General features: G+C 38.4%; 1 protein-coding gene across 12 annotated transcripts in view; it reads left to right on the top strand.

Moving 5' to 3' along the window:
- UTRN (utrophin) overlaps nt 1-19,955 on the top strand; it is a 575,792-nt gene extending 555,837 nt beyond the window's left edge. For all 12 annotated transcript variants that reach the window (XM_063666718.1, XM_063666723.1, XM_063666719.1 and 9 more), the window contains 6 exons: nt 2,685-2,843; nt 3,206-3,446; nt 6,070-6,181; nt 7,640-7,732; nt 13,702-13,724; nt 17,906-19,955. In XM_063666718.1, coding sequence (XP_063522788.1) covers nt 2,685-2,843; nt 3,206-3,446; nt 6,070-6,181; nt 7,640-7,732; nt 13,702-13,724; nt 17,906-17,914 — 637 coding nt within the window. In that variant the 3' untranslated portion in view covers nt 17,915-19,955. The remainder of the gene's footprint in view (nt 1-2,684; nt 2,844-3,205; nt 3,447-6,069; nt 6,182-7,639; nt 7,733-13,701; nt 13,725-17,905) is intronic.
- Nucleotides 19,956-21,219: the final 1,264 nt, after the last annotated feature.

The raw sequence follows: 21,219 nt of genomic DNA on the forward strand, positions 1-21,219 counted from the left end.
CAACCAACTAATTGTTTTTTTAACTAATATTAGAATAAGTTTACCTCTTTTTTTATCGTAACACCTGAGATTACCATCTACTTTAGTTCCATTTTGCATTATCCTTGCTCATTCTTTCTTTCATTTGCTATGTGGACAAAGTGCTTTGCCTGTACACGTGAATGACCTGCCTGGTCATATGAAAGGGTAGGTTAGGACCGTAGATATTGCTCCATTGTCTTTGGACATTTAATATTATGCAAAATAGGAAGCTAAATGTTTTTCCACCTCTGAACATGATTTACTGTTTTATTTTGATTTCTGGCAGATTGCTTGTGATACTTTATCTTTAAAATACAGACATTTTCCAGGGATACATATGAATGTGCTTTTTTTGCTATTATTATTTTTGGGTACTCTGTCTTTATAGTTTCTATACTCAGATCTTTTTCATCCTGAGAAATGAGAAATATTTACAAGATGTTCTACTGAACTCTTATTCTGCTGTTTTATTTTATATCTACTATATCTTTACACTTTGTCCATTTGTCCTATCCATATGTTAGAGCTGCTCTTTTGTCATCTTTTATCACCTCTCTCTTCACATGAACTTGGTGAGGTGCCTCCAGGCATCACTGACTTTGCATTATGTAATTCACTGCAGCTCATTGGTGTCCCAGTGGTGTTGAGCCATTAGTCTTAAACAGCTTGCTTCTGCCCCGGATAACACAGCTAGGTTTAGGGTGTTGGCCATTTACTTCCTATGAGGAAAATATACACATACACAGACCCATATCTCCCTGCCAGTCTGTTTGATTTAGCTACATGGGAAACTGAGGAGCTTTTGGATTGCTTTCAAATGCTGCTCTCTGCAGTGGTGCAGTACCCATACTCTCTTCTTCTCGTCCTTCTAAACCCAGGAACAAGCATGGGGTTCTTCTAGAGGTTCCTTCCTTCGTTTCCCAGTGATGCTGCATTTTCTCAGGAAAGGGAATCAAAGGATGATGCCGCAGCTTACTTCAATCCTTAACCCACTGGTGTTCCTTATTTCCAGTTTCTAACTGTGTTGTAAGGGTCCCACCCCATCCTCTTTTAAAATTTACTTGATAAAAACAAGAAGGTCAGGTTAGGTACTTATTATTATGTTGTGGTCTTAACCAAAGCATATGACCTTTATTTAAATGTATATGTACTCACATACACACATATACATATCTGTATCTATATATTTCTAGAGGGAGAGAAAAAGAGAGGGGGTTTATTGATGAAGAAAGCAAAATAAATCAACAAGTGGCACATCTGAACTTTTGCTCTGTCTGTTTGACAGCATAATACCAGAACATTCAGTTTTCTCAATTGCTTCATCTATCTCTCTGATCTCCATGCTTAGGAGAAACCTTTTCTAGGAATTCACCAACTTTCTGATACAATTTCCAGTCCCTTCCTTGTTAGAGTAAACTGCAGTAACACCAAGATGAATTTTCAAACCAGAATTACAAGTACCAGAGGTCTTCCCCAGCATCAAGTGTTACTCATCAGCTCAAGGGCACAGGTCATCTCAAGGCTCTGGTGAAGCTGAGAGAGGCCCAGGACTGCCAGCACCACACACCAGGTTCTTTCTGGCTGCAATAGGTTGCTGTCTGACTCCAGAGTAATAGAAGAAGTCTCTAAGAGACGTTTGCAGCCCCCATCGCTTACACAGGAAGGAGCTGCTTCAGTCATGAGACAGCTCCATTTCATACTCTGATAGCTACATAACTGACATGAAGTTTTCCTGCTGCCCTATCCTGTAAAGCCATCAATTCCAGGACTTGTTTACCAAAAGCCATCAAAACGGACCACATGCCATCTGCTGATGGACTGCCCTGCCATCTGCTGATGGACTGCCCTGCTAGCATTAGCCAGGAGATTGGTATTTGCACATTTATAAGATCTCACTGGATCTCTCTTGTTGAAAGAAGATAAGAAATTCCGAGTCTGCTAGAAAGCATTTTCTTGCCATAAATATATCAACTTTGTTAGACGTTCACTTAGGTCAGTTACTAATTCAACCACGTTACTGCTATGTCTAGTTCATTAGACAAGTAGTTAGATAAGTGGGAGAACCCGCACGCATTAAATGTAGTTTCTTGTTCTAATGCAGAGTGATCAACCCTAAAAATGACCTGCTAATAATATAAAGGAAAATATCTATAGAGACATTATAAATATCTACAATTATAATTTGTGCTGAGCTATTTAAATAAAAGAACATAAGGATTATAAACCTTGTCATATGGGTTACAAAGCATTTCAAAGTTACTTTCAACCAAATTCTAAAGACAGTGAAGTCAGATGATTCTTAATTCAGTAGTCTTTTAATCAACTCTTTAGGCATGGAGTAATTGATTTTGTCTACATTATCTTTTACACTAAATGTTGTTCCTTATTTTTGTTTTTTTTGCTGAGTAAGATATCCCTTCTGAAGTTTGTGAGATAGAGCTGTTAGATGAAAGAAAAGCCTGAAATGTTGGCTCATATAATATCCATGCTCTGCTAGATGAACTTCTTCCTAGAGTTTTAAAAGGGAGGTCATGGAGACACTGAGCTCTAAGACAAACTTGGCCCAGCCACTATCCTGTCCATCATTATTTCTACTTCCTTTATGTCCAAAAACATCACCATCCAGATGTGAGCCTCTGGGTCTGTTTCCTTTGTCTTGCTAGGGAAGACGAGCACGCCCTCATCCAGCAGTATTGCCAAACACTCGGAGGAGAGTCCCCGGTGAGCCAGCCGCAGAGCCCAGCTCAGATCCTGAAGTCAGTAGAGAGGGAAGAACGTGGAGAACTGGAGAGGATCATTGCTGACCTGGAGGAAGAACAAAGGTGTGCTAGGCCTGGGAGAAGGAAATATGTCATCCTTTCTTTTGTATGAATTTCACTGTAGCCCCCATTTATTCTCTTTTTCAAGACTATTGTCTAAGAAATCTCAGTGGAGTGAAAATTTTAGAGGATATTAACAAACTGGCATGCTGGCTGCAATACAGCAGCATTTGGGGGTTCCTTGATGATGTCTACTGGGACACTTGCTTAAAACTACAATTTTATTCATGCATGCTCATTCTACTATTAATACACATTTTTATATAAGAGGAACTAGCATGAGCTAAATTTGAACCTCACAGACAATTTTGGAGAGAAGATAATGCACGTCGTAGTAATTCTGTTTCTCCCTCTTTCTGTATTAGAAATCTACAGGTGGAGTATGAGCAGCTGAAGGACCAGCACCTGCGAAGGGGGCTCCCTGTCGGTTCACCGCCAGAGTCGATTGTATCTCCCCATCACACATCTGAGGATTCAGAACTTATAGCAGAAGCAAAACTCCTCAGGCAGCACAAAGGTCGGCTGGAGGCTAGGATGCAGATTTTAGAAGATCACAATAAACAGCTGGAGTCTCAGCTCCACCGCCTCCGACAGCTGCTGGAGCAGGTAGGGTGTGTAGAATTCAGCGTCACACCTCCCCAGACCACCTGTCCCCTGCCCTGTGTGATGGTCCAGGTATCAGGAGAGGCAGAGAAGTCCACTTTCAATTTCTTACTTCCGTAGTTAATTTAGACTGGCTTAGAAATTTCCTTTTACATGTAACCATAGAAATCCTCATTGGCACACAAAAATGTGTTTGCCCAGCTTACAATGGAATTTCCCAGTCTTCTTTAACAATGAAGTCCGCCTTAGCTCTGAATTGTTTGAGAGAAAATATCCTGTGACATATATCTTCCTAAATTATACATGGGAAGCATCTGTATTAAGGAACGGCAAGAGACCTGAAATCGGCATTCTAAAGCTTTCTTCTAGTGAGACAAGAATGCTGACTCCAAGAATCGTTATTTTCTATTTTCAAGAAATTGAGTTAAAGATGGTTATTAATTTGCTACTATTATTTCCTAACGCTGGACCATGTTTTGTGGGAGTTGCTTGCAAGCTTTCTGGATGATAAGAAATACAATTTACATTATGATGAATACATACATGTATGGAGAACACAAAATAATACTTGCCTTTATAGAGAAATGCCAGCTCTTATTTTCTATTTTCCCTTTCTTCCTCCCTCCCTTTCTTCCTTCTATTTTTCTTTCTTAATGCTGGTCAGGACCTACTAAATTGATTCTATAACTCATCAGTGGGTTATTGCATTCAGTTTTGAAAAACGCTGTTCTTTGGGATATAGAAGAAGCATCAATACAGTTTCTGCCTTTCTGGTGCCTGCCATCTTGTTAGATATCACAGCAAGATACTTTCATATGTGAAGACACAGCACGCTGTAGGGAATTAAGTGCTTGATGCCACATAGTAGTTAGGAATAGGAGTGATGTCTCAGAAATAGTGATGGAGAGACTTTTGCAGCAGGTGCAGAGAGCGTAGAGTCCCAGCACAGGGGCCAAGAGCTCCTCTCTCTTGAAGAATCCCTGACATCAACATGCATGTCATCTTTTGTCTTTTTCTCTAGCCTGTGCTGTGTGGAGCTCCTATGTGGTATAATAGGAGTGCCTTTCTCCAGAAATAATTTATTGACTCAAAGCAGGAACAACTTTCTCTCCAGTGATTCTCTCAAATTTTAGAAAACTACCTTTTCACAGTTGCTCTCAGTCTTTTTAACTTATCAGAATAATTCAAAATAGTGTCATTTCTGCCTTACCTACACATAGATCACGCTTTATAATTTGACCATACACTTTTCTCTATGTCTCTCAGTGTTTCAGAATTTCGGTGAGGCTGTTCAGTGGAAGGCTTACTTTGGGGCCTCCCAATCCCACATATTTGGAAAATAAGAGTTTCCCAAGAGTGACCCAAGACGTGGGTTTCTTGAAGCCCTCCGGAATGTTTGAGTCTTACTTAGTGCCATCCACATACATTGAAAAAGTTACATTTTTCATTCCGTGAACTTGAAGTTTCCGAATGGTGCTGTGTAAGGGATGGATTTTCTCTTGCAATCTCTTGTTTAGAATATGAAGTGTTAGTGTCAACGACTTAGTGCATAGATGGAATTGCTGCAGAAGGAAGCTGTGCTCAAAACCTTTATTTGCCATGGCTGGTTGATGCTCACAGGAGAGCAAAAGGCTTTTCTCTTCACCCTTGCCTTCCCCTACTCCCTCCATCCCATTAGAAAGTGCTGCCTAATGGCTCATGTGCCTTGAGAATCACACAGTAATGCTTTTAGAGATAGGTGATATCCAAATGGCTCTCTGTACCCAAGACTGCAGAGCTCTTATCTCTTCTAAACAATTTAGCATGATGAATGCTAGAAGTAGATGGAAAATTCAACTCTGATAGTAAAAACTGGCAGAACTACCAGGCTTCAACTAATATAGATTTAATGGAAAAATCTGCCTGAAAAACTTGTAACATCTGCATTCCCTGTATGGTGGCTCACACTTTCTAATTTGACCGTATATTTGTCAGTGCATCCATATTGAAGATTTGTGTGAGTGCCTTTACGAAGTATTTACTAAGTGTCAGGCTGTGCTAACCATTTTAGAAATAGTCATTCTTCACTCCCCTCACAAAACCCTATAACACAGCATTATTATTACCCTCCCCATTTTACAAATAAAGAACTTAAAGCATAGAAGGTTCTACAGTTTTCCCAGAATTACACAGCTTATGAGTGGCAGAGTGGGAATTAGAATCCAGGCAATCTGAATCTATAATCATGCTTCTAACCACTCTCCCAATATTGCCTTGGAATATGAGCTGATTTTGAAATTGGATAAATTTACTGTATTAGAAACCCAGTGCTGATGTTTAAAATGTGAGTGAACTATGCTTATGAATTCACTTAACATTAAAACAATAGAAAAATTGAGGGATAAAAATGGTGTAGATAAATGAATCTTGCAGCATAACCAAGTGGGTTCTTCAAGGTGTCCAAGCGGAAAGAGAAGGACCAAAGCCCCCACCAAGCTGATGCTAAAATGTATTGAAAACATCTGAAGGCAAAGACTTCTATATGATTTAATTATCCATGGTGAGGGCGAGGAAGTTAAAAAGGAAATGTTTTTCCTTATGATTATTTGAATCCTTTCTCTGCTTTAACCTCTGAATGTGGTTCCAGCCCGAATCTGATTCCCGAATCAACGGTGTTTCCCCATGGGCTTCTCCTCAGCATTCTGCACGGAGCTACTCGCTTGATCCAGATGCCTCCGGCCCACAGTTCCATCAGGCAGGTCGGTGTCCCCAATGCACAGCTCCTCTGCTGAGTCTGCTTTGTGTTTTGCCATTTGTTTGTGTTTCCTGTTAAGTAACATTCTTACTCACTGGTGCCTTAGGAAGTAAAAGAGTTTTTGTATTTGGTCTTAAATAGATGCAAATCCATTTCAACAATATCAAAAAGCAGACATTTTCAAATAAGCTATAATACACTTGTTTATATAATCTGTAGAAGTGGATTGAATTTTGGATAAAAAAGCCTCCTCTGCCCTTTAGAATGAGCAAGAAATTAAATTATTTGCTTTGTGAATGATTTTTTTAGTACACTTTCTTGTCTCTAAAATGTTATATTGGTACATATTCAGGACTAATAATATTATACCAAACATTACGGTTGTATCTGCCAAGGCGTGGAAACTCATTTATTCACTTTTCTTCATCCTAGTCCACTTAGACATTGTCTTGCCTGTCCCGTCAGAGGCAGCGGTCCCACGCATCCTGTCCTTGGTCACAATGGGGACCTGTCACTGATGCTAGGAAGGACTCAGTAAACTAGGTGTTAACCAATGACATTTTGTTATCAATTAAATTAAAATTCTAGAATTTTACTGAGAACTATATATTGTAACCAAATTAATTTGTTGGTGGGATATCGTTTGGTACATTAACCAGAAAAAAATTAAAATATTAGCCAGGTGCGGTGGCTCCCGCCTGTAATCCCAGCTCTTTGGGAGGCCATGGTGAAACCCCATCTCTACTAAAAATACAAAAATTAGCCGGGCGTGGTGGAGCGCACCTGTAGTCCCAGATACTCAGGAGGCTGAGGCAGGAGAATCGCTTGAACCCGGGAGGCGGAGGTTGCAGTTAGCTGAGATCGCACCACTGCACTCCAGCCTGGTGATGGAGGCTGTGTCTTAAAAAATATATATATTAAAATATTAAGATGATTTTCGTATTTTTTAAATAAGAGAATTATTTTGACTGTGGATTATAGAATAAAAAACACATCCTAGTTAAAAGTATCTTAAATAAGATGCCTTTACTTTTGTGGCAGGATAAGCTGGCCTAAGCCAAAGTCTCCAAAAAGAAAGGAGGATAGAAAAAGAAATTGATGGATTTTTTTTTGCGTGAAAACATACCTGTGGTACAAAAATAATAGATTTCTCATTCAAACACTGAAATAATAAGACTATATTACTTGTCTTTCAGTGTCATATTCAGTCCCCTGGTGTGTGGATTCTTTCTACACAAACAAACAGCTAGTACATGTTAATTATGTAAAATTATATTACCATTACCAACACTCAAGCAAAAATGTTTTGGGTATATTCCCCTAAAATTCCCTTTGCAATGGGAACTCTTTTCACGTTGATATTTAGAGGCTGGCAGGAGTACTTCCTCCTGAATTTGGGTTTTAGTGGAAGGCTAGACATTAATTTGAGAAGCTTTGTTGTTCTCTTTATTTGCTGTCACAGCGGGAGAGGACCTGCTGGCCCCACCGCACGACACCAGCACGGATCTCACAGAGGTCATGGAGCAGATTCACAGCACGTTTCCATCTTGCTGCCGTGAGTATGAAAGATCGCAGCACCACAGCTGCGCGTGTTCCTTCCCTTTCTCTTTTTCTGCATGCAGCCCTTCGCCTTCCTCCTTAAGATAATGAAAACCTTATTACAAACAGGACTGAATATTATTTGAAAATAAGGCAAACATTATATAAGAAAATGAAGCTCAACCTAGATACTATCAAGTAACGGGGGTACAGTTGCAACGCAATTCTGCTCTTTGAGATTTTTCAATATGCTCGATGAGTGATAAAATGAAGGCAAATAAAATAGTAAGTCTGGTTTTAAGAAGAAATTATCCTCTTCGATGCAAGCTATCATAAGGAACACATCTTAGTTCAAAGAAGAGCTTTCAGTGGCATGCCAAACAAGGCATGGAAATAGCCTTTCTAGTGTAATTCCCTCTCTTTTCTTCAAACATTGTTCTCCAATGTCATCAGACTCCAGTGCAGAAAGGGATTATTTTCAGATTTTCCCTTTTTATTCCTGCTGGTTTCTTTTCTCATGGAATAAAATAGTCATTGTATAAAGTCCAAACAATTTAAGGCATCATAGATTAGGACCCTGTGAAGTTTCCATCTGAACAACCAAGAGCCAGAAAATAACCAAATTCTGGGAGAAATTATATAATAATTCTTACTTATTCATTTTTTCCAAGTGTTTTGTCTTCAGCACCTTGCCACATTGCAATTTTGGCTGAGCTCTCACCTAAAACACTTCTGGTGTTTCTAGCAGAATATATACGTACAAGTAAACTGTATGTATATATATATACACACACACACACACACACACAAATATATAAATGTATATAAATTACTTAGTGCTATAATTATATTTTAAATAATCTTTGAAAGGATTTGAAGACATTATTTGTAATTTTAGAGAGATTTACTCTCAAACTGATTTTAAATCCGGGGCAGTCACTAAAATAAGAATTCATGTAAAGCATAGCCTCTTATTTTACCCTTGTCTGTCATTTCCTTAGAAAATGCCATCCCAGGCTGGGCACGGTGGCTCACACCTATAATCCCAGCACTTTGAGAGGCCGAGGCGGGTGGATCATGGGATCAGGAGTTTGAGACCAGCCTGACCAACATGGTGAAACCCTGTCTCTACTAAAAATACAAAAATTAGCCAGGCATGGTGGCGTGCACCTGTAATCCCAGCAACTCAGGAGGTTGAGGCAGGAGAATTGCTTGAACCTGGGAGGTAGAGGTTGCAATGAGCCGAGATCGCGCCACCGCACTCCAGCCTGGGAGACAGAGTGAGACTTTCTCTCCCAAAAAAAAAAAAAAGCCATCCAAAATGATGAAAAAGAGATTATCAATTATCAGGAGTGTAGGTAAATAAGATATAATGACTTCATTTAAAAACTATTATTTACTTTATACAACTTTGTAATTTTTAAAATACCATCATTAGCAGAATGTGAAAACAGCTATTTAAAATATATTTCTGGCCCAGGTGCGGTGGCTCATGCCTGTAATTCCCGCACTTTGGCAGGCTGAGGCAGGTGGATCACTTGAGGTCAGGAGTTTGAGACCAGCCTGATTAACATCGCGAAACCCCATCTCTACTAAAAATACCAAAAAAAATTAGCCAGGTGTGGTGGCACAAGCCTGTAGTTGTAGTCCTACCTACTTGGGAGGCTGAGGCATGAGAATTGCTTGAACCCGGGAGGCTGAAGTTGCAGTGAGCTAAGATCATGCCACTGCACTCCGGCCTGGGCAACAGAGACTCTATCTCAAAACAACAACAACAACAAAATAAATAAATAAATAAAACATATATTTCTTTGTGAATTTTCAGGAATATTTGCCTAAAGATTATATTATGGTTTCCACCAGCACGTGAATATATCTATTTGTGTTTTGCCAGTGTGTTGTTTCCCAGGTTTTCATTTGTAGATCTACTATAATGCTTCTCAAAGTTTGCAGAATCACATTTACACTACATCAATCTCCACACCCACCTCCCAACCCCCCAAAGCACATGCGTGCATGTGCACACACATGTGGACACACTTTTGGCTCTATAGAGTCTCACAAAAGCTTAAGAGGATCACTGAATGCTCACATGCTACCAGATTGTTGCTTATTTTCTAGGCTCTGTAACCACAGTAATAGATAAACTGATTAAAACTAGTTTATTAATTATAATTCGAGGTCAAATTTATTTAGAGGTTTTGATTTTCAATTGTATGTTACTTAGTGAGTAGATAAAATCTCATCATAGTCTTTATGAGCCAGAATTAAATTCTTAAAGGAAATTACTTTTTAGTTCAGCTTATACCTAAATAACCTTAATAATTAGTTAAAAACAAATTCTGTACATCAAAGCATGTTTAGAAGTTTTTATTTAAATATCATGGACATTTTCAATTGTAAAAGTCAGTTGACAGTGATAGCCAGGATGGGGAGTGTGTTTCAATATACACCTTGTAATAAATATAAAATATATAATTTCCATATTAAAAATTTTATTCTAGAAATGTGCGATTTTTTCCAAGTTCCATTTCCTAAAGAATTTACTCTTAAATTTTTCTCAAAGTATACTCTGACATCTAGATTTTACAAAAGATGGACCCATGTCATTTTAAAACAGAACATTATTAAAAATAAATAATCATAATTTAGAGCAAAAATGAATTGTAACAGGTAAATGTATGTATCTCGTTTTATGGCCTCACTTTAAAGGCAAGTATAAAATTCCTATTGGTTGGGGATCTTGTTAGCTATTCATTGATATTGGTTTCTGAGAGGAGTATACACAGTACCTTCCATGGGACCCACATCACAGAGATTCATCCTCTCCCCTGCATTGGTCCCCTCTTCACCAATGTCATTCTCAGTGTTCAGAGAGTGGTTTGTGGAGCCCTGAGATTCCTTAATGTTTATTAAGCTTGAATCACATTCGTCAAAAACTCAAAACCTACTGAAATGCAATGATTTCCTCTTAAATATGTTTATATGTAAAATACCCATAGCCTTCTATCTGATAAAAAGCTGTTGGTTTAAAAGTATTGGTTTGGAGCAGCTGGCTTCATGTTCTCATAGACTTAACTATGCACATTCACAAATATTTATAATAGTCATAGTTTTCTGAATGAGCATTACTAGTCATGTCTTCTTTTCAAGAATTCAAGCACATCCATGTATGAAATGATGAGAAGTGTATTTTAGAATCCTTTGAAATCTCCATGTTTTAATTTTTGGCTTCTGAAAGTTCTGCTATTCATATTTTTTCTCTGGTATTATAAACATATACAAGATAGGGACAGCTTTCCATAAAAATAAAAGCTGAATTGACTTATTTATAAAATTGATACATATTTTCATATTCTTCCTGTAATTATTAAACCTTTTAAAAATTGATGCAGAATAGAAATCAGCATGGGAGGTAGACTCGGTGCCCAGTGCATGTGTCTTTCTCTCTCTTTTTTTTTTTTTTGAGACAGAGACTCACTCTGTTGCCCAGGCTGGAGTTCAATGGCACGATCTCAGGTCTGTATAACCTCCACCTCCCAGGCTCAAGCAATTCTCGTGCCTCAGCCTCCCAAGTAGCTGGGACTACAGGCATATGCCGCCACTCCCAACTAATTTTTGTATTTTTGGTAGAGATGGGGTTTCACCATGTTGGCCAGGCTGGTCTCAAACTCCTGGCCTCAAGTGAACCACCCACACTGGCCTCCCAAACCGCTGGGATTACAAGCATGAGCCACCACACCCGGCCCCAATACATGTTTCTGACTTGAGTGAATGATTACATTTTCTAGCTGGGAAGGTTTCCTTGTAGCATTCCTAGATAGTACTCAGAACATTTTGTAGGATTCATTTGTTCTTTTGTCTCTTTAAAGTTGCTCAGCCAGCAAATATTTTAATAAGCCTTTGTGATTCCCAAAGCTTACCAACCACCTTTGGAGAATTTATCTAAACAAATCAGATTGGCACCCTCCCAATGCCAAGCCAATCCCTTGAGCCCCTGTAACTAATGAGAACTTTAAAAATGCTTGTCGCCAGCACACAATGAATTGATCTTCATGTTAATCTTGACTTTTGATCCTTTGTGGATTAAAAATTAGCATGGCCCCAAATGAATTTCCACTCTTGGCAATCTTGGAATTAAAATGAAACTCTGTATTCATAAATCTTAATTGTGTGAATTGCCTATTTTAACATTACCGTTTTTTAACTGGGTCTACACATTGTTGCACATAACACTTTAGAACTCCTTTGTCTGAATTAATATCCCAGTTGGTCCTGATAGCATCCTTGAATTATGGCCTTTTAAAGTCTTTTTTAAATTATTTATGTTGAGTCTTAGAGCAGAGAAGCAGACATTTCCTTCACTTCCTGGCAAGGAGTTAAGGAAAGGGGTTTAAATGTACTGCCAATTAACAAGTGTACTTACTAAAATTCCCACTGACTGCAGTAACTATTTTTATTTTTTGGTATAAATTTTTTTTGTCCATTTTTTACTTATGTCCTTCAAATGTATGGAATACTGGCAGTAAGCCAACTAATTTTTGCTGATAGACCAAGAAATGCTTTCAAAATTATTTTTGACCCACAGGCATATTTTTACTATGAATTGCCTATGTTTATTAAGCTTGAATGGCATTCATCAAAAACCCAAAACCCACTGCAATGCAATGATTTCCTTTTTAAAATATTTTTGTGTGATTTGTTCAGGCAAATACCCATAGCCTTTTATTTGATAAAAGGCTGTAAGGTTAAAAGTATTGGTTTACAGCAAAATGGATTAGACTTCTGTCTAGGGTTTGGCTATTTGTTATATTTGTTACTTGCAAGAGAAGCATAACTCTGTCTGTTTTAAAAAGAGTGTGTAAACCTATGGTGTACTTAATAATAATTCAACTCAGCTATCCTTTGGACACTGTGGAGGTCCACTCTTTTCTCCTGGATGTAATTTACAGATCTGTTAGAACTAGGCTTCTTTTAGCCTGATTTCTCCCCCAAATACTGGGCCTCACGCTTTCCCTCCAGACATTATGGGAAGGGTACTCTTCATGCCTGCTCTTTTTTTCTCACATAGCTCCCAGCACACAGCACATGGTCACTGATGTCCTTTCTCCCACTCAGCATAGAACAGTGAGAGATGGAAGGAGTGCAGCATGCTAAATGATTAGGGACAACTTTGATTTGACCAAGAACAGATTGTTGCCATTACTGGGGGACAGATCTCCTCTTATTCCCCCAGCATTGAGAATGAGATGATCATGTAGCAAAAGAGGGGACGAAAAGCAGATGCCTTAGAGAAGAGATGGCAGTGGCTGCCCTTGCAAAGCCCGCCAGATCGTCTTCACTGTCGTGGGCTCTGGAACCAAAAAGGAATTGAGCTATCTGTGTGGAAAGGAGAATTAGATGCCATATTCTAACTTCTCCATTGTTCCTAACTGGGCCCATCCAAGGGACTATTATTATCCCAAGTGTCCAGAAGGACACTGAGGATTAGGCCAGCACTTTCCTTGATGCAAGTACTTGGCCACCATTTTCCTGGGCCTTAGGGTGCAGGGTGTGTCAAGGGTGGGTCAAGGGAGGCAGAAACCAAAGACTTATGCCTTCAGTGGTCCCTTGGTCAGAATTAGTACTCAGCAAAGTAAGTAGAACATGCTCTGTTCTGATACATAAACCAAATACACAGTATGATTTAAATAGGAAATGAGATTTTTTGCAAGACTAAGTATTCAGTGAATGCTTTAGTGTATGCACTAAATCTTAAATCACATGGGATATGAGAAACTAACCAGGAAAACTAGCCCTCATTGAAGCATTAAGCCAGGAAAAAAAAAAATGTGTTTCTTGTTTTTCCTATTAGCATCCATTTAACAACTGGGCTATTATTACCCTATGTAGAGTGATGCTTTCCACACATTTGCATGCCTGAAAGTTGGAACCAACAAAGTAACAGGACTGCCAATAAGTGATTTATTTTGTTTTCTCTTTCAGCAAATGTTCCCAGCAGGCCACAGGTAAGAGTTAATGGGTTGGTTGGCTCTATGTTACTGATCCCAACTTAGAGTAAGCAGATTATCCACCACTGATTTTATTCCTTCTTTATTCTCCATGTAAATAAGTAAACTTACTTGACATTTAAATGTTAGTTGATATTGTACAACAGTTTGTCAGTCTGGGGGTGGGGGGTGGCTCCCAAGCCACAGATACCAAAAATACCATGTGTTTGATCCTTTGTGTTCTAACAGCTTTTTAATGGCATCTTATGTGCTACATAAAGTCACTCTAGATAGATTTGACCACCACTGCTCTCTCAAATGTCTACTTAAGGTGGCTATCACAGAACATTGACCTAAAAAAAAATGTCTAGTACCACAGAGGTGGTTTTGTTACTTTGCGGGGGAAAATATTTCAATTTTTTACTTAAAAATTTGCTGAGAACTGTTGGCAGCTGTAGCCTTATGCTTTTTAGTATTTTCTATAAACCAAAAAGTGTATGAGACAGGTCTCAATCAATTTAGAGGTTTACTTTGCCAAGGTTGAAGACACACCTGGGAAAAAGATAAGTTTCATTAGGATTTGTAGCCTGTGTTTTGTTTTGTTGTTTGTTTTTGTTTTGTTTTGTTTTGTTTTGTTTTTGTTTTTTCCCAAAAAGGATTTTGAGGGCTTTACAAAAAGGAAAGAGCAGGCAGGAGGGGGTGGAGGAACAGTCAATTATGCATTTGTCTCACGCTCAGTAAATCTGCATTTTATATAATTAAGATAAGGTATGCCTAGAGTAGAAGAAGCAGTCAAATACGCATTTTTCTCAGGGTGGGAGGAGAGATGACTTCTAGTCCTGCCTTTGTCCTGTAAAGATAAGCTGTTAATTCACATTGTCACGGTGAAATTCAACAAAACTCTATTTTAGGGTAAAGATTTGGGGGCCCTTAGAAATTTCCTTGTGAGCAATTTGTGAGGGAGGTCACTGGCCTTCTATCTTTGCAACTAGCTGCTTAGGAAGGTAGTTTTTGTGTGACTCAGTTCTCACTTTTAATTTTTCCCTTTAGCATAGTGAGTTAGGGATCCTGAGATTTTGTTTTCCATTCACATTTTCTTATCACATACTTTTAGTAATAATGTGCCACAAAGCCACAGCAGCTTTGGAGAACATTTTCTTTCATGAACTTGTTTACTAATCTTCTTGAAACAATGAGCCTTCTGAATGATTGTCTTATTGGCAAGAGAGGCTGGGATCTTAACTAAAAGACAAGGGTATGTGAAGTAGGCTAGGGGTGTGGTGAGCTGTGGGTGTTCTCTCCTGCTTGCTTCTGTTGTCTAAGTGAATTGGAAGCCGGGACTTCAGCAGGGAGTGAGGTTGGGGAGGAGGTGTCAGAAGTGCGAGGAGAGACTGGAGGATGTGTGATAGCTTCTTGGAGAATAGAAGAGCAGATGGCCTGGGAAATAGAGTGTGACTACAAGCAGCATTAAAGGTGCCACTCATGAATTTAACATGAGGCCATTCTGCAGGATTGTAAGTTGCCCTCTAGGCATATTCACGTTCATGAGCACAGACACCAGAGTGGGCTGAGTATTGGCATTTAAAAAGTTGAAGTTGGGGTTTGACAAAATGAGTACAGTGATTCAAGGGAAGAGGCAAAGAAGTGATTATAATGATTGAACCAGATGCTTAAGCTCAGTAGCGAAAGGAATGAGGAAATGTCCAGTGTGGGAGACAGAAATAAAGATGGGAGGATCAATGGATCCTATTATCAAAGGATGGATAAATTTGCAGTTGTAGGGGAAGTAAGCTGTGGAGGTAGAGGTGGTTGTCAGAAGCTGGGTTGAATGATATTGAAATTAGAGGGGTTGCAAGTATTGGTAATGGTCCATATTTGGACCTTTGTGTGAATGGCTAAGAAAGTTGGAGGTCAGGACCATTGGAGGAAAAGAGCCTAAAGAACCAAGAAGCCAGAGTGCTGGAAGAATCATCTCCGTGGGTGTTGAAATCACTAACAAACATTTAAAAATAGCTTTAGAGTAGGGGGCATTGAGCCATTTTTTACTTCAAAAAGTGAAGGAACATGACCTACTGAGTCAGTAGATGACTGCATAATGGATTTGTGTAGTCTGATGATATGAGATTCAAAGCTGGGTGCTTTTAGGGAGAAGAGAAAGAAGATACCCCAAAGGCCCCAATGAGGACCAAGGAAGACTCATGCAGTGTATGAGGAATGGGGGAGAGTGGGGAGGGGAAGTACTGTGTGAGAGGGTTATGAGGGAAGCTGTGTCTTCAGGTAGATGCAGATATTGATTAGAGCAAGTAGATACAGGCAGCATTCAGAGAAGGGTTTGGGAACATGGGTTTTGTGGATCACAGGCCACATGACCTATAGGACAGGTTTCAAGAGCTAGGAATAGTGAGGCATGGGGACACAAAAAGGGGTATGCAGATCTCTATATGACTAGAATACAGGTGATGGAAGGACAACCAGGAGTCTAGAGCTTTTTAGGGTGGCCCATTAAAATTAACGATAAAGGGTACAACGAGGTTAGTCCTGATGGTCCCCAGGTGGAATGAGGTTGTGAGTGACAAAGGCAAGGAGGGAAGAGAGAATCTTTTAAAGTCCTCAGATATAATACAAGTGCTCAGAATTTAAAGCAGAAAATGATCTTAGGAGGCCTTCTCCTCCTACTCTGTTTCTAGATTTTAGAAATTGAGTTTACAAAGAGCTAAATGGTTCCTGGTTGTACAGCAACTTAGTGGATGGAGCAAACATGTAACTCAATACAAGAGGCCCCTTTCCCATTTTCTTCCTTCCCTCTCCATGTGTTTTTTCCTTCTCTTCTCTTTTCTTCATTTTTCATGTCTTGGGTCAAATGGAAATTCATGAAAAGTATATATTTTCACCTGGAGGGTTGGGCTAATATTTACATAGCATGATCTTAAGTTTTTAGAATTCTGACACCTAAAATGAGCAGTATTGTGTGTCCAATTAATAGACCCATCTAATTCTCAAGGATAATGGAGTATATAGACATAATTCAAAAATCCTCTTGGCTTTATATTTAACATGAATCAGCGCCAGAGTTTCAGTTATCAATATTAATATGTAACAAAATGTTCCTTTCTCATATAGGGTTAATCTCTCCCCTTCTCTGTCCTCAAACCACTTTGAATTTACTGTGGCCAGCACTTACCTCATATTAGAATTGAATGAGGCTGCCTGGCTGAGATATCTTCCACACCTGCTTCGCAGGGGGGCCTCCCCTTAGTACAATGCCTGGAACCCATCAGTGTTTGCTGAATTTTTGCTCCCTCTAACGTGGCAATCAAATGTTCAAAATGGAGAAGCAAGTGTCTGAAGAATCTAAATTGGAATAGTCGTGGAGAATAGGCTCTAGGCCAGAGTCAAATGAGTTTACTGCTTTCAGCGTACCTGGGAAAAGGAGGGGCTCTGTGCACAGCTTTTCCAGTGGCTTCATTAGGAATGTGCTTCCAGGGAGCAGGATAAAGTCCCCCATAAAATAAGGTGTAAAGACGGAGAGTATCTTTCCTGAGGGTCCAGGAAGGCCTTTTATGATTTATGAGGCATGGACCAGTTTGGATGATTTCATTTTAGAATTTTTTAAAAAATTTTTTCTAATTTCAAAATCCTTTTAGAAGACCAAATGTTTGACCCTCCCTTCAAAAGGTTGCCACCACTTCCATGAGTGTGGCCTGGATTTATATTGTCTCTGACCTGGGGCATTTAACTTTAACGGCACCACTGCACACCCGGGCATTATGATTCCTGCCTTCTCTTCCTCTTCTCCGGACTCCAGCTTGGGATCAAGATGGGTTGACATTGTTAGGGTACCCCCTCTACAGATGACCTCCCACAGTCCCCCAGGAAGACATGGGATATTTTCACCAGCCTCATTCACTCACCATTGGTACCTCCAGCAGAAAGAAATGAAGTCCTCTCCATTTTAACTTAGCTTCCAGCCTGGCCAAGAGAAAAGACTTTCAGACTTCCCTCTAAATCAGCTGCAGTGATAGAAAGCAGACTAGGTAACTTCAGCATGAGAGGGAGGGACTTCATTGCAGGAAGCAAAAGTCACATGGGAGTTAAGACTACTGAAAGAAGCACTTTTATTTTCTTGAAGAATTGACAGATCTCTGCTTCCTGTAATGTTTTGTGCAAATTTCTGACAGTGCTATTTTCCCTTCCCACAGGCAATGTGAAGTATTCATCCGGCCAACCAATGTTTCCTGACGTAGAGTGTTGCCCTTTTCAGCAAATGCCAATTCCAAGTTCCATTAAATCAGAAGCTCCATGGCTCCTTGGCCCACGGTGTTGAGTGCTGACTGTGTGTTCTACTGAAAGAGTAAAACACTGACTATCCAAAGAGAAATGGATATTTTGTTTTTATAATAACCATATATTATTGTTTTCTTCTTCCCTTTCTATGCAAGTGTAAATTAATGAACAGAGAGGTATTTGGAAATGGTAATACATTTGTCACGGATTTGTATAATGTATACAGCATTGGGAAAGTGGGTGGGGGCTTTCTAATATGATACTGTCTTTTTAATAACTATGACAAAGCTTACATAAGAATTAGAAGACCACTTTACATTTTTACATTCCTTCTGCTGTTCATATTAACCTTGCACAATAACTTCATTATTTCTTTGACTCTTTTACCACAATGTTTTGGTTATTTATAATTTATCAGCCATATGTTTATCAGCCATATAACCAAATAGATCCCAAATAGATCCATGTATTTGTTTCCATGATTTGGCCACATTAATAAATTCATAAATTTCAATCAAATATCTTATATATACACACATATGGTTTAAGCTACAGCCCTGTGTATGCCGTTTAACTTTATTTGACTTTGCCCACTTACTTCTTTGCTGACCACTTGGGTAACTGTAATTAAAATCTTATAAGCCTAAATGGCATTTCTTTTGGGACATTTTTTCCTGCATTTTATTCCCTTTTTATATAAGTAGGAATTAATTATTTATTTTATGTCTTAATCTATTTGATAAATAAGACTACATTATAATAATCTCAAAGAACATATTACCAAAGGTTGCCCACTTAAGCATATTTTCATTTTGACACAGAAACAAAACTTAGTACAACCTTTCCTAGTTCCCATGTCTTGATTTTCATCATGACATGCACAGCAAACCTTTACCTATTGTGATACCAGAACACGTTATTGTCTTTCGTTCCCTTCAAAGAGAATTTCATTGTTGTTTTGTATTTTTCAAGTCCTTAATAGTTCTTGAAACTCCTAGTTGTTTTCTTACTGAAAGCAGACACACATTTAGTGCACGGCTTATTTTACCTTTCGGGTGAAAGATCAGATGTTTTTATACCCTTCACTAGATCAATATATTTGGAAAGAATGTTTATCAAAAGTCTATGTCACTGCTTCTACAGAAGAATGAAATTAATGCTTAGGTGATGGTACCTCCACCTACATCTTTGAGTGCACTCAATTATGTATTTTGGTTTAGCTTCTGATTCAACATTTAATTGATTCAGTTTAAACATGTTACTTAATTAGCAAATGTAGAGGAACCAAAAAAAAGGTGAAAATAACATGTTTTGATTCAAACATAAAGACATAAAAACATGAAGACATTTTAACTTTGGGTTCTCTTTAGCTGGGATCTGGCCAGAAGGAGGCTTAAAGTTAGAAATTGCTATTATTTTAGAATAGGTTGGGTGGGTTGGGGGGCAAGGGTGTCTATTTGCAGCAGAGATATTTTGAAAAGAAGAAAATTGTTTTATATAAAAGGAAAGCCATGACCACCTTTCTACCTCAGATCCATCTTCATCCATTGCATTGGAAACTGCTTTATGCTGCTGCAGTCTGCAAAGTCTAGAGCTTTTATCAGGCCATGTCATACCCAAGAAAGTACCTATTTAAAGAAAAAACAATTCCCTGAGCTCTCAACTCCAAGTTGTAAATTTGGTGTCTTCCTTGCTCTTACTTTAAAAAGTCATTGTGTTAATTTTTTTTCTGCCTGTATTTGTATGCAAAATGTCCTCTATCTGCTATTAAAGAAAAGCTACGTAAAACACTACATTGTAACCTTCTAAGTAATAATAAATAAAAAGAAATATATTGCAGTAACAACAATGGGAAGTAAGTATGTAGTTCTTTTGAAATATGTGGTAAAGAACTAATCACAGACTGTCATCTAATCTGGTTACATATTGTATTTTTCATCCTGAATAAAAGTAATTTTAACACAAGATGACTTTGATATTCTTCAGCTGGGTTCACTGATAGAATCTGAGTTTTGAATGCACATTTATGAAAATAAGATATAGAGATAGCCTGTGTCCTGATACATCTATGTTTTTTCCTGCAGTTTCTCTCATACACACTAATACAGTCTCCTGTTGCTCTCATTCTTTCTCTCTCCCCATCTCTTACACATACATATAATTATGTGATTCTCAATTTATTTTACAGATAGGTTTATTGAGAGAGAAAAGTAATATTGGACGTAAAAATGTGTACATGAAACCTGTTGAGTGTTTTAATAACTAGATGCTATTGACTGACATTAAGTTCCTTTCAAATGTACTTTTAGTTTCATGCTCTCAAATACTGTATGCTTTTTATCCGTACACTGGATTTTAACCACTCTAGTAGGTTTAATCAATTTCTGAAGCCATTCAGTGGGAAACAATGTTGAGAATCATGTTGCTTGATTCTAAAATTAAAAGCTATCTTTGAACTAGAAAAATCATCTAAAATATAATTTGTTAAAATAAAACTGATACATTCTGATGAACAAACATTTTAAACATCCTGTGTACCACTAAGTAATGCTGACATTAAGCATTCCTGAGAAAACACTTGATTTCCAGCAACTTGTTGACTAGGTAGCTGAAAATAGAAGTGAGAGCAAATGAACAAGTTTTGCTTTCATACTGCTGTGGTTTGAATGGGTCACCCACAGTTCATGTGTTGAAAATGTAATCCCCAATTCCATAGTGTTGAGGGGTGGGACCTTTAAGAAGTGATTGGATCATGAGGTCAGAGGTCATGAATGGATTAATGTCTGTCATCACAGAAGTGTGTTTGCTATCTCAAGTGGGTTTATTACCAAAGCACGTTGGGTTCTCTCACTTTCTCTTGCATGTTCTCTGCCCTGTCACCTTCCACCATAGGATGACGCAGCAAGACAGGCCTTACCAGATGCTGACACCTTGATTTTGGACTTCCCAGCCTCTAGAACTCTGAGAAATAAATTTCTTTTCTTTGTAAATTACCCAATCTGTGGTATTCTGTTATAGCAACACAAATAGTCTAAAGATGTATACTGTGCCTTCAGGTTGTTATATATCACATATATATATAAAATATATATGTTACAATCAAGGCATAGTATACTCTACTGTGAAGGCATAGAGATAGATAGATAGATAGATAGATAGATTAGATAGATAGATAGATAGATAGATAGATAGATAGATGATAGACAGATAGATAATCTTTGTAGTTTGC

This window comes from Pongo pygmaeus, chromosome 5 (genome assembly GCF_028885625.2).
Source record: "Pongo pygmaeus isolate AG05252 chromosome 5, NHGRI_mPonPyg2-v2.0_pri, whole genome shotgun sequence".
Lineage (NCBI taxonomy): Eukaryota > Metazoa > Chordata > Mammalia > Primates > Hominidae > Pongo > Pongo pygmaeus.